Raw genomic sequence first — 14,410 nt, forward strand, 5'->3', positions numbered from 1 at the left:
CACAAACTCCAGAGTACTGTATTTATATCAGCAGTTATTATTATTTTTTCAGCTGCTAGGAGTTTAATGACAGTGGTAATTGCCCAGTGGTAATTGTATGCTTGTGTCTAAATACTTCTTGCTCTTGATTTGGCTTGAAGTTTTTTCCAATAAGACAAAAAATTACTACATTGGAGTTGTGTCTTGGATGAGAAGCACATAAAGCTAGCATGTAAAAGGAAAATACAGTGTTATCAAATATTGTATGATCTCCCTGTTATGAACTAATTATAATAAGCAAGCTCATAGAGTTAGAATCTAGAATATAAGTTACCACAAGATAGACTGAGGTTAGAGAATTGGGAGTTGATGCTTAACTTGTACAGAATTTCTGTTTGGGTTGATGGCAAAGATTTGGAAATGGATGGTGGTGATGGGAGCATATTATTACAAGTATAATCAACAATACTGAACTATATAGGTGAAAATGGTTAAAAGAGGTAACTTTAGGATGTATATATTACTAGAATAAAAATTAAAAGATAAAACATAGGACTGTACAGCACAGTGAACCCTATTGTAGATAATGGACTATAGTTAATAGTCCAAGTCTAAGATTGTTTTTTCATGGGTTACAACAAATGTATGATAGTAATACAAAGTAGTAATAATAAAATGGTATATGGAAAAAATAAATGTAAATAATAGGTGATAGCTAGAACTATTTTAATAATCTTTCATCAATTGTATCAAAGAAAACTACTGTTAAAATAGTATAATCATTAAAAAAATTAATAAAAACAAATGTTCCACAGAATTGCAAGGTGTTAGTGGTGGGGTGGTATACAGGAACCCTGTATTTTATGCATGATTGTTTTGTAAACTCACAACTTCTCTAATTAAAAAAAATTACCTTTAACAATCTCTTAGGAAGGTCCAGGAGAGAGATGAGCATATTACCGATATGTCCAACTGAGCTAATTTTCTCTTGAGTGTGTTGAAATAAATGACTGTTTCTTTGACCAGAAAACCAAAGTAGTTGGCTTGCAAGGTTTGCACTTTTAAAAGCAAGAATTATACCCAAGATATTGAGATGCTCGTGTTCAAGAGGCACAAGGGAATTGAGAACAACTCAAGAAACAGCTGATTAGAGTCATCCATTTCATGCTCACTCTTGGGACTGTGCTTTTTTGAGTGCATTATTCACGTCCAAAACCAGGTACTATTTGCAGCAGAATTGGGACTAGAACTCAAATCTCCTGAATCCCTTTATATTATGTTTTTCTTCCTTTCAAAATAAATTAATAACTTCTATACTTAAAACATAAAACTCTTGCCTCCCCTTTCCCCTTCCTCAAAATTAGAGATGCTCTCAGGGGTATCAAGATAAAAAGTCCAATTTGCTTAAGGAGCCTCAGAAATAATAGTTTAAAATCAAAAAAAAACTTTTGTGTATCCATCACCGGAGTGTTAGGAAACAGGTATTTTGTATTCCTTATTCAAAGCCATTACACAGATCACTGCAGATGGTTGTCCCCAATGACAAGTAACCAATCTGGAAGGAAAAGTTTTACTTTGAACTTGAATCAGCTGCCTGCCCTTCTTCCCCTGCTCTCCCAAGTGAGCATGTTCCATTACTCAACTTCATCTAAGGCCTGAAGATAGAATATAGTGATTAATTTAGCTTGTTCCTAGAAAAATAGGGGCCAGTTCAGCAAATGAATGTATTATTTGGTTTTGATTTTTTAAGGCAATGAGATGCTTCATTACAACCCTATTACATCTTCAAAGAGAAGCCCCCGCTCGGATGGAGTGATCTGCAGCACAGGTGCATGTATTTCATGACCTTCTATCAAAGCCGGGGCTGCTGCGACTGGAAATGAACAAAAAGCTTTCATGCCAACCTAGAGTCTAGACAAACTAGCACTTTCATGATCAAGTTTTCTTTAATCATCCTCTGCCATTGTATCAGGTCTTAAAAAACCATGGTTATTCTGAACTCTGTCAAAAAAAAAAATCAAAAAAATTAATAATTCCAAAAAACGACCAGATAAGGGAATGGGGGAGACTCTAATGTTCCTGTTTCGTGAAGAGCAGGCAGCCCTCCAGACACAGAGACATAGTGACAGTCTTCCTTCCCTTAACTTACTTGGAGCTTCATTCTGAGCGACTCAAGTGAGATAAATGAGGCAATACCTATAAAAGTGCTTTGAGCATTTTGGAGGACAGATACTCTATAAAGGCAAGGTAATATTATTATTAGTATGGATCTAGTTGTCTCTGTGGTAGAAGATCGATGGGAGCTGGGGTGCGGGTGGTGACTCACAGCAGGAGACCAGGATTCCACACCCGGACCTGTCACTAACTTGCTTTGAGACCTTGGGCTAATTTATCAATTTCTTTTTTTCCTAGGTTTCTTTTTTTTTTTCCTCCCCATCTTTTAAAAGAGCTTAAATTCACAACAATATCTTCTTCTCAAATGTATTCAAATACAATGTCTTTAGAGATGCTTCATGAAAATTTGGTTCTGTGATCAAACAAGTTTTTTAAAAAATGAGTGCTTTTTCCCGTGCTGCCTGGAGAGGGACCCATATGGTATTATTCCGGGTTCCAGCTGTAACCTAAAGGAAAACTTTCACAATGTCCAGAGCTCTTGATGTCCTGTAGGTGAAGAAGCAGGATGTCCCCAAATTCCTTGCAGCAGGAACCCACTTAGATGGCACAAACCTTGACTTCTAAGTAGAACAGTATACCTACAAAAGGAAAAATGATAGCATCTGCATCATAAATCTGAAGATGAGCTGGGAGAAGTTTCTGCTGGCACCTTGTGCTGTTGTTGCCATCAAAAACCCAACTGATATCAGTGTCACATCTTCCAGAATACTGGCCAGCAGGCTGTGCTTATGTTTCTGCTGCCACGGGAGCTACTCCTATTGCCAGCATCTTCCTCCTGGTGCCTCCACTAACCAGATCCAGGCAGTCTTGTGGGAGCCACGTCTTCTGGGGGTTACTGATCCCAGGACTGACCACTCGTCTCTCCAGAGGCATCCCATGTTCACCTGCTGGCCATTGCTCTGTGTAACTCAGATTCTCCTCTGTGCCACGTGGACATTGCCATCCCATGCAAGGGAGCTCACTCAGTGGGTCTGATGTGGTGGATGCTGACGCTGGCCGGGGAAGTTCTGTACATGCATAGCACCAGCTCGCATGAATACCCATGCGAGGCCATGCCTGATCTCTCCTTGTACAGAGCTCCTGAAGACATTGAAAAGGAAGCACAGGCAGCTGCTGAAAAAGCTGTGACCAAGGAGGAATTTCAGGGTGAATGGACCGCTCCAGTTACTGAATTGATTGCTACTCAACCCGAGGTCACAGACTGGTCTGCAGGTGTGCAGGTCCCATCTGTGCCTATTGAGCAGTTTCCTCCTGAAGCCTGGAGGGCTCAGCCTGCCACTGAAGGCTGGTCTGCAGCGCCCACTGCTCAGCCCGCTGAATGGTAGGAGCAACCACCGAGTGGTCTTAAGCTGTTCTTCCACAGGCTCTGAAAAAGAAAATGTAAATGAAATTGATGGACATTGAACATTGGTTTCAATAAATAAATGAGTAAATAAGTAAATAAGTCAGTAACTAAAACTCCATTCTGTATCCTTCTAGAGAGTAACAGGGCTCAATGGTACGTTGAAGGCTCCAATAGGACCTGCGAGCAAGAAAACTATTTAATTCAGCATTAATCAAAACAATTTACAAAGAACTCCTGTTTTATCTACTAAAATTCACCAGTGCTGGTGTGAATTCACCAGAACATTTGTTCTTGTTATATTTATTAAAATTCACCAGAACAGAGTTGGGGAGACACTCCAGTAGAAGAAGATCTGTAAGATCCTTTTTTTTTGGCCTAAAGTTTTGTGACTCAGTGAAAACATTCAATATAAAGTGCCTCTTTGGTAGAAAGATTAAATTTTTCTGATAGAGGAGAAGGATTTAGGTGAGTTACAAGAAGAAAAAAGAAAGATGGCATTTAAATATGTGAAAGCTTTCATTAAAATATTTTAAATCACTATCACTAGAAAAAAGGAGTTTGTTCAATATAATTAGATTATAAGGACAGAGAGGGAGATCTGATCTTGGCATGTATCTCGAGATGGTCATTCTAAAAGTTATCAAACTACATCTCTAGGTGACCTAGATCAAGACACTGGATGTATTTCCATTTTCAGCTCCTCATCTACAAAATAAAGTGGTTGGAGCACGTTGGGATTGTACAGATGATCTACTCTAGTCCCCTAGGATTATTTAATGAAATGCCAATTGTGGGGTCTTCAGAGGTTCACCAGTGCACAAATGTACTCCAGAGGCACCAAGGTGGGAATTAGATGGGGATGAGGTGGGGATGGGGCAGCATGCAGGTTTGTAGTAAAATATTTTGTCTTGGATTCAAGGATTATGCTGCTTCCTGTTGACAAGGAAGGAAATATATATCAGGACCAGTTATTTGGCAATTCTAAATGCCAGGATAAGGATCTTGGTATTTGTCCTATAGGAAATGGGAAGCTATGAAAGGTTTTGGCCTTCAGTGTTTGCCTTTGGTCTATTCCAACAGCTAATTCTCCCCATCATCAAGAAACAAAACACTGGGATGAACCACCATTTGTTCCTCTGTGTATTAGTTAGGACTCTAACAGTTACAAAGGACAGAAAAGCCAAATCAACCTTGCTGAGATGACAGAGGTTTAGGAGCTGGCTAACCTGAAAATAGCTAGCATGTATAGGGTGCATGCTAAGTGCCAGGCACTATTTTAACTGCTTAACACTTATTAGTTGATTTAATCCTCACTACTCCATGGAATATATACTGTTGTTATCTCTCTTTTGTAGGTGAAAATTCTGAGGCACAGAGTTAAGTTCATAAGAGCTAAGTTACAGAGCTAAGATTTGAACTCAAGTAGTTTACTCTGAAGTCCATTCTTTTAACCATTTTATTATACTGTCCTCTCGAATGTCAAGTCCAGAAGTGGTGCAGGCTCCTTGAATGGCCACATCCAAGCATTCAAAGTATGTTACAGGATTTGGTCCATCTCTATCTTTTGACCTTATTTCATTCAGGATTGGCTTTAACAAATGTCTTCGGCAGAGCTAGATTTTTTGTATTCTCACTGCTTGCAAGCCCAATAGTAAGAGATTTTTTTCTCTAATGATTTCACAGAAGTTCTAGAGTTGTATCTTATTATTGACTTGGGGTCATATGCCCATCCCTGATCCATTCACTGTCATCAGGCAAATGGAATATTCTGAATGTCAGGCCTGTATGCCCATGTGTGATGATAGTAGAAGAAAGTAGCAAAGAGGCTGGATTGAGTATAAGGAACAAATTTTTCTGAAAGTACAGATGAAGTTGTTTATAAAGAACATAAAACTATAATTAAGAGAAGAAAGATAAAATAGACATTGAGGTGACATGAACAATAGCCAACTTCTATACCAAACATTTGAGTTATTGACCATGTTGAATTAATGGACAAGACTCATTTTTGGTCTCCCAACTTTGGTTTCATTCTGCAAAACCATTTCTTTCTGCAAAAACAAGCTTTAGAGTATGCCATGTTATTCCTGAGTACAGGTGAGGAATATGAAGTCTTTTGGTTAAGGATTTCTTTCTTCTGGGGTCATATGAGTTCACTGTTATGAAAGCTAGAGGGGAGGGAGATTTGTGTTCCTACCCATCTGGAGCAGAGTCAAGATGGATTGCTAATTGATTGATTGAGTGAGCATGGGCATATATTACAATAAGAAATTTAAACGAGAAGTTAGGTAAAATTTTCAAGCACTGGAATTATTATCAAGGAAGATTTATAGATCTCCTGAAGCTTTATTAGGATATGGTATAGCTGGGAAGATATGAGTTCTGAGCTATACGAAAGGCCAAGAATTATCCACAATCTTCCCACATTCTTCTACCTTTGTGCTTATATGTAATTCTGTTTTTGTTTAGTTTTGATTCTTTGGAAATTATACCATGTCTACTGCCTTGGGCCAATGAAAGTCTCTTCCTGTAGGAGACAGCAAGCCTTGGTCTGTGTCAGCCTCTTCCTCAAGTTCCCACAGTCTCTGGAGTACTGAATAGAGAAAGGAGGGATTTGGAATTCCCACCCCTATTTGCAGAACAGCTGCTCAGTCTTTCCATGTTACCTTGCCCTGTTTCTGTCTCCAGTACTGCTAAGGTCTAAAAACATCATCAATTATGCAGGCTATTTTTCCCTCTTTCACTTAAGTTTTCCTGCTGAACCTCTCAGGGTAAAGTTTTAGTTAAGCATCTAAGTACTTGCACCCTCATTAACATGGAAATTGGTACTTTGGAGTTCTCAGGTGAGTGTTTTGTTCAGGGGCCACTGGTTGCTGAGCTTAGAGCAGTGCTTCTCAAACTTTAATGTGTACACTGATCACCTAGGGATCTTATTAAAATGCAAATTTTGATTCAGTAGGTGGGGTCTAAGGTTCTGAATGCCTAACAAGCTTGCAGGGGATTCCCTTGCTACTGGTCCATGAATCAAACTGAGAGATGCAAGACTTGTCTATTTTTTCTCTGTCCTTTTAGTTCTTCCCCCATATTTGCCCCATATAAACCTCCTGAGCCAAAACCATGTTCATACATGGCAAATATTTCAGGATGTTTGATTCCCCAAAGTCATACATATTTGGAAAGTCTTCAGATTATCTAATGAGGCATTAAATTATAACTGAGCTGCCAAGCACCCCCTGTCCTATTTCCTAACCCTACTAGTGAAAAGGAAATATATGATTAACATTTAACCAATTATTATTTTACGTAAATGTAAAAGGAAGCACTCTATCTTGTTACAGCATCTAGTCTGGTATTCCCTATTAGATTCCACACTTACTGGCTACCTACTGGGCATCTCATAAAACTCTTCTTTCCTCTTTCCTTTCCTGTGTCTTTACCAGGACATGCATGTCATCAGCACAGATGAGAATCAAGTGTTCGCAGCTGTCCAGGAATGGAACCAAAACGACACGTACAACCTCTATATTTCAGACACTCGTGGTGTCTACTTCACCTTGGCCTTAGAAAATGTCCAGAGCAGCAGAGGCCCTGAGGGCAATGTCATGATTGACCTCTATGAGGTATGTCACGAAGCGTACTCGGACCCGAGCCACAGCCACAGTGCACTGGCCAGGGAAGGCCCAGCCTGGGTTGTCCCACTGATTATTTTAGTAGGGTTCCAATGGGAATCATTCCACTTCGGAGGCAGTGAAATTTTGAAGAACATATTTGTAATCCACAGTTTATCTCTGGAAGGGATTTTTTTCTCCCCTGACAAGTCCATAGGCCCATGAAGCCCTAGGGGATATGGAGATTGTCTGGGGTGGCAGTCAAAAAATGTCTTTGACTAAGCATTCTCTTGAAATTAATGGAACATTTAAAGTTAAATCAAGAAAACAAAGTCTAAACAACAAAAAAAAGAGTTTGAACCAGAGCCAGCTGAGTGAGAAATACGAAAATAGTCTTGAAGGGCTGATGAGTGTTGATCAAAGGGGTGGTGGACAGCACCACCTTATCTCACTTTGAACAAAGAATGAAGGGGGTGTTGCCCGTGCATCACATCAGAAGACACTCCCATTGGAAGACCTTTCTAATAAGATAACCTCCCTTGGCTAATTGCCATAGTCTCAGAAGGCTAGTGAATGAGATAAAATTGATAGATCTTTCTCTTCTAAATCAGAAATAAGTCATAGTTTACCAGACTTCCATAAGGGTACTATGACCCTTTGTTTCCCAAAATGATCAAGATTCAAAATAAAATCAAGTCAAGTTTCATGACACACAACATTTTCATTTAAGACACAGTAGTGTTGTAAGAAAACTGCTACTTTGGGGTGGATTTTAGCCATTTGTCCATCTCATCCTGTGCTATGAAGAATTTATAGTGGGTTATAAAGAACCACGGAAAACCTTATTCAGAATTTGAGGATATGCAATCATGTACCTGTATTTCATCTAAAGATATCTAAAATTGATTCAAATATGTATGCATAATGATGCTATGGTTTGGTTGAGGATAAATTCAGGGAGTCAAGAGGTTGTTGGTATGAATGAGAAGCAGAGGAATTATGTATGTCAAAGAAAGAAACTAATTTCACTTAAGAAATTTTAACCTTTCCTTTTAAGGTAATCCACCTTCCTTTTCCTTGAAGTTGTAGGGGATTTTCTTCTGCTATCTAAACGTCTCGGCACATAAAATGGCATGATAATAATAAACTGCATAACTGCTCTAGCACCCAAGTATTTGTAATGGAAATCATGCAGACTAGCAGAGCACATAGCTTGCATGTATATATTTAGAAAACTGCAATGCAAACTTCTCTGCACATTCACAGGTTTTTTCCACTTCCCCTCCTGCCCATGTTTCTGATAAATATAGTACCATATATTCTGTCTCAAACTGGAAAACATTTACATATGCTGGTGATTTTGTTTCAAATTATGTTGGATAAAATTGTGATTTAAAGAATAGATTTTGGAGTCAGGCTGCCAGGGTTTAAATCCTAATTCTGTCACTTGCATGTATCCCTGAGACAGATCCATTAAATTCTGAATTTGTTTTCCTGTTAAAAAGAAAAAAATGGGAATAAACATGGTACCCACTTGATAGGATTTCTTTGAGGATTAAATGAGTTTATCCTTGTAAAATGCTGCTGTCAGCACCTGAAATACAGCAATGCTCACCAAGTTATAGACTAATATATCGATTAATGTCATATTCCAACGTGTTTTAGCACCAGTACAATTTTCTCTTATAGTCTTAAAATCTGTCCACATTGTTTACATATCCAGTGCCCTCCCACTATTTTGGATATCTATTTCTTCCTGAATTTCAGTTAGCATGGTCATATGACATTCTTTAATACCAATTTGTTGTTTTCTTATGAACAAGTATACATTGCCACATTTCTTTTCTCATTTGTTAATGTCTTATAAAGGTTCCAACTTGAAGCATGTTCTGCTGAAATGCCATGCGTTTTCTTGCTTTGCTGTAGCTTTTACAATGGAAATATCTTGCTCTGAGGGCCTGGGTGGTGTGATGTCAGAGTAACTGTCCCAGCTTAATCACATAGTTTACTCCTTGGCTTGGCTTCCGTCCTTGTTCTCCCAAACCCATTTTCTGATCTTCAGGTTGCATTTTTCTTTTTCCTTCCTGATTATCCCTCCCTTCTTTTCAAGTCAATGTAAAGTAGTTTCTCTGGATAAATTTTGTTTTCTGACAGAAATAGAGACCGTGTGAATTGATCCCTTGATGACAGAAAAGATGACAAAAAAGGAATGACTTTACAATGTTCTGTTATTTGCAGCTATTTTTTGTGCATGGTTTTCTAAATTCAAACATCAATAACAGGTACAGAATGAGGGAAGAAACAGTATATCCTCTGGACGTGGCAAACCTTTATTATTATAATTATTATTTATTATTTTCTTTTTTGGTTAAGCTGTATGTTTCTTCTCCTTTGTGTTTCTCTTCCTGTTGACTATCTGTAGGGAAACTGCTGGTTCTTATTATCATCACTTTGAGCAGTGGTGTGACTGCATTATGTAAAGGTGTTCTGCATCCTGGGGCTGGGGAAGAGGAGTCTTTGTTTTATTAGCCTGACAGTTCACAGCAACTTGAATTGAAATTGATGTGATCAGACTGTCTGTGCTGTATCTGCTGATTACCTAGATAGAAAGAATATTGGCTGACATGGAACCTGGCACAAGCATTCCCTTAAATCTGATTGTTCTGGCTAGCAGGAAGCTGAAAGCCATCCAGCATGAATTTCCCAGTAGAATTGCAATGAATGATGAGTGCTTAAAGATAAATGAAAAGTAACAAAATCCATAAATGAATTAATAAGGAGGCGAGATGAGCAGCATATGAGGTGAAGGTGACAGAGATAGAATATACAGAGTGCACGCCTTCTCAGATTTGGGGTGACTAAGGAGGATGGCATTCTTTGGATGCCTCTGCCTACCAATTACCTGAACTTGTGTGCTCTTTAAGCTATCTTAGCAGAGGTGAACTGCCTAATGTATATGTGTATGGGTGGTGTCTGTATCAAGGACGTGTATTGTTGATGGGTCTTTGTGGGAAATGCAGAAGGAAGCACAATTCTCATTAAAGTCTATCATTTTCTTCACACATACACTGGAACCTTGCTAAGAACTCTGTGCTCCCTGCCCTTGAACTATGTGTATATGTGATGGCATAGGAAGATTTGGGGGACAAAGCATTGGGGGACCATCTCATGTGATTTAATCATTGAAATACCAGTTTCCCTTCAGTATGTGTTGGTCATTGAGCATGGACTCAAGTCAAGAGGTGGGAGCCCATAACATTGGCTATAGAACAAAAATGCTAGCAACTGATTTTTATTGATGAAAGATCATAATAATAATAGCTGATACTTTGGGCTGTCATTTTGTGTCAGGCACCATGGGGATCTTTGCTTAATTATCCTATTCAATCCTCATATTAACTTTATGAGATAGGGAAGCTATCACTCCCATTTCAAACATAAATAAGGAAGGCAGAGAAAGTATAGTCATTTTTCTAAGATTACAAAGCTAGTAAGGGGCAGAATTAGAACCTGAGTCCTGGAGTATGCAAATTCTCAGCTTTATCTTGTCTTGCCAGAAACATCAGTATCTAGGCTTGTATTTAATTTTGGTTGAGTAATAGCACCAAGATTGGAGGGTATTGAAGGGCAGAAGAAATCATGTTAGGCCTTGCCTAGCAGTGGAGGAAACCAGCTGGAAGAAGAAACTGGTCTGGAGAAAATCCAATGTAAAAAAAATTAGCAGTTGATTGTGCTAGGCTCTGTACCTATTCACCATTGTCTGAACCAAGTCCTGAGATGACAGTTGCACCTGAAGTCAGGCATTGTCTGTGTGTGGGTCCCATTTCTGTCTGGTAAATGGGTTTAGGTAAGAGAAGCCCAGAAATGGGTTCCCTAAAACTCTGTCAGTCCTGAGTAGCACTAATGATCCAGAGGCATCATGCAGGATGGGTAACAGGGACAGAGCTAAGGAGATGCGATGAATGCGTCTGAGACATATGCCTCCTAGTGTATTTGTGTGGTGTGGATGATGACAGGGGTTCTGACAGCTTTGGGCAATGGCCTCCCTCCTCCAGGAAAGGAATATTAATTAATGATGGTGAAGAGCATCTGGGCTTAATGGACAATGACAGTTCACCCCAGCCAAATGGGAGTTGGGAGTGAAGCCACCTGGCTGACAAAATTGGAATGCACAGAATGTATGCATGCATGAGTGGATGTCATGAAAAGCATAACCAGTGCCCAGTGCATGCTCCTTCACACACGTAGTGGCTTGTGCATGTTATGAGTACCCTTTCTTCAAGAGAGAAAGCTAAACGGATGTGATGATGTCACTCATACCTTGATTTTGGGGAGAAAAGTTTGCCTCTTATAATCCAGCATGGGAGGTAGAGAACAAAATTGCTCTCCCATCCAGGATACCGTTATTATAGGATATGGGAGGTACCATCTAATTATATACGGCTACCATCTCCCTGCAAGGAAGTACTGCCTGATCAGGGGAGCAGGGAAGGAAAGAACACTCAACCTTCTTTTGGTAAATGGGTTCCCTGATTACAGAGCACCAATAGTCTGTGTTGTGTATCTGTCCCCTGACTGGGATCCCTTCTTTAGAAGAGAAAATACTCTTACCACCAATGCCCCAATGAATCACGGCCATGAAAATGTTTCTTTTTTTCATGCCATAATTGTTGTTTTGCCTCTTTTATTCTCTTCAAATTTTGGCACTTAGGACATCTAATTTATGTCTGAGAGAAAAAAAGGAGGGAGAAATCATCTCTCAACCAGCATCAAGGCAGAAATAAGCCCAAACTCATGGGCGAGGTCCTTCCACGTTAGCCTCCACCTGAAACATGGATGATTGGGACAAGAGACACAAGAAACAAGAGAGAAAGATCACAAAACAAGAGGATATCTGGGTCTCTTCCCCTAATTCATCCAAGAAATCCCAATTCCCAGCACCTAGCATATTCAAACTGTCACAAAACACATCTGTTGAATGGATGTATAGTTGCTTACATGTCCTCAGTGCTAAGAAGATGCATGATACATAGTAGATACACAATAAATATTTATTGAATGAATTTTGAGTAAACATACTGATAAATTTCGAAAAGTCAGTTTCCCCTAAGTATATTCTTGTATGATATTTCTCTCAAGATACCCTAGAATGAGAGGGAAGCCCAAAGATAGAGTGTAGCGAAAGGGTTAAGAATGTGGGCTCTGGAGTTGGACAGGCTGGGATGGGAGTCCAGCTCTTACATTCCCTAGCAGAAGGATGTTAGGCAAGTATTTGACCACATGTGACTCTTGGTTTTCTCATCTATAAAATGAGGGCAATATTGACTCTACCACTTAGGGTATATGGAGAGAGTAATGTGTTCATGCTTGCAAAGCTCTGCATGCAGTGCCTGACAATTCGTAAGCAGTGAATAAATTTTTGTTATTGTTCTTGTTGTTATAGCTTCAAATACAGAACTGTTCCTGCCTATGTCATAGAGAATAAAAACAATACAACATTCCTGTCATTAATTTTAAAGAAGCAATATGGCAGATTGAATGACCATGCAAGGGTTATATTAGAGTGGGAGACCATAATGTGAGAGCAATCACAGAGAAAGACAGGATGAACTAACCTATGATAAGGGACAGAAGGAGTCGTAGAGATGTTTCTTTGAAGATTGATTGCCTTAAGAAGCTTTTGCACTTGTTGAGGGCCAAAATGTAGAGACCATCTATAGGAGAGGCAAATTGAAAGACAGAAGACGTGGTAGGTGGAAGGGATAGTCGAGATGAAAAGAGATTCCAGTTTCTGGATAAGGCTTATTGATCTGGGCCTTGAGGGATGAATAGGCAGAGATAAATCAGGGGGTTTTCCAAGGAGGGGGGGTCTATATAAACAAACATAAGTGCAAGATAAGGGAAAGGAAGGTAGCCTGTGAAACCAGCATTCTGGGGTGCGGGGTGTCTGCTGATACGCTCTGTATTAGGCTTGAGGTTTGAGCTATAACCCTCACCTTTAAAGTGTAATCAAAATGGGATTTTGGATTATATGATATTAAGTAATGAGAAACAACTGTTAATTACCTTTGAGCCTTCTCGTATCAGATTCTCCCATATGAGAGGCAGAGAGACAAAAATGGCTTCCCAATACACTCAGTATTCTGAGAGATCTTGATGAGAATTCAGAAGGGCAGACAAGGTAACAGATTTTTCCCTGAGAGAAAACAAACTCCCAAAAGTGGGAAGCATCACTCCCATAGGCATATCTGCCCTTGGAAACTGTGTCTATGTGAAGGTTGAATATTACTTTTCCTCATCCTATCCTATCCCCCAGCCCTACCCTACTCCGCTCCACAAATAAGCACGTTCTCTGGAAATAGAGGTTGTCTGGCAACATAAACCTGTCCCCTCATCCTCAATGGAATCCAGACGTTAAGTGCACACATACATGTGCTCACACACGTTCATACACATGCACATACATCTTCTATATTTTGGACACTAATGCTGCTCTCTTGATATTTAAAGTCCTGTACTGAAAGTGTAGTGGTTCCAAGAAATCTAGGATGAGACCTTACAGAAGTGCCCTTGAGGAAAGTGCCTCATTTCTAGAGGTTGCAGTGAGACCCACAGAAAGATGGATTTCTCAGGCTCAGAGCAAGAGGAACAGTGAATGGTACAAAAGCCCGAGAACCAGAGGTGGCCATCTTTGCAGACCAGAAGAGGGAGAAAACAAAAAACAAATAAAAAAAAAAAGAAACCTCAAATGGGATTTTCACAAAGTGCCTTTTTGCCACAAGAGGAAAATAAACAGATCTCCTCTGGCTCTATGCCCTCTTGTCATGCATTCCCTCTACTTTGCCAAGTTTTTATTCCTCAAGACCAAGAGGCCAGAGATGAATTACAAAGCGCAGCTCTCTGCTCTGGTGGCATTTGATAATGCCAGCCATTCAGGGGCCAATAAAGTCACCACTTCTGCAAATCAAATGATCCAGTTCCTAAACATGTATTACCCTGCTGTGACAGCCTTACCAAACAAGAGAGAGGGCAGGAAGGAAAATGGGCAGTGAAACTACCTGAATAGGTAACATTTTTATTACTCCTGCACTTAAATGAGAGGGTGAGTGTTTAAGATAGAGTTGTTTATCATTTCTGTGTATGGTGTATCTTCATTGTTCAGACTTGTTGGAGAGAAGGGCAGTATGACTTGGTGAAAATTTTGATTTATGAAATTTAACTTTTAAAGAACTGGCGGTTGAGTCATATTTAAGTATCTAATAGCTTCTCAAACATATGCAAAACCAATATGGAGTTCCCTGAT

At 39.5% G+C, this 14,410-nt stretch overlaps 1 protein-coding gene and 1 pseudogene across 3 annotated transcripts in view; both read left to right on the forward strand.

Annotated features, from left to right (window-relative positions):
- SORCS1 (sortilin related VPS10 domain containing receptor 1) overlaps positions 1–14,410 on the forward strand; it is a 549,535-nt gene that overhangs the window by 434,745 nt on the left and 100,380 nt on the right. For all 3 annotated transcript variants that reach the window (XM_037804645.1, XM_037804643.1, XM_037804644.1), the window contains exon 9: positions 6,940–7,119. In XM_037804645.1, the coding sequence (XP_037660573.1) occupies positions 6,940–7,119 (180 nt within the window). The remainder of the gene's footprint in view (positions 1–6,939; positions 7,120–14,410) is intronic.
- LOC119510366 lies at positions 2,620–3,502 on the forward strand (annotated as a pseudogene).

The sequence above is a fragment of the Choloepus didactylus genome, chromosome 15, assembly GCF_015220235.1.
Source record: "Choloepus didactylus isolate mChoDid1 chromosome 15, mChoDid1.pri, whole genome shotgun sequence".
NCBI classification, from domain to species: domain Eukaryota; kingdom Metazoa; phylum Chordata; class Mammalia; order Pilosa; family Megalonychidae; genus Choloepus; species Choloepus didactylus.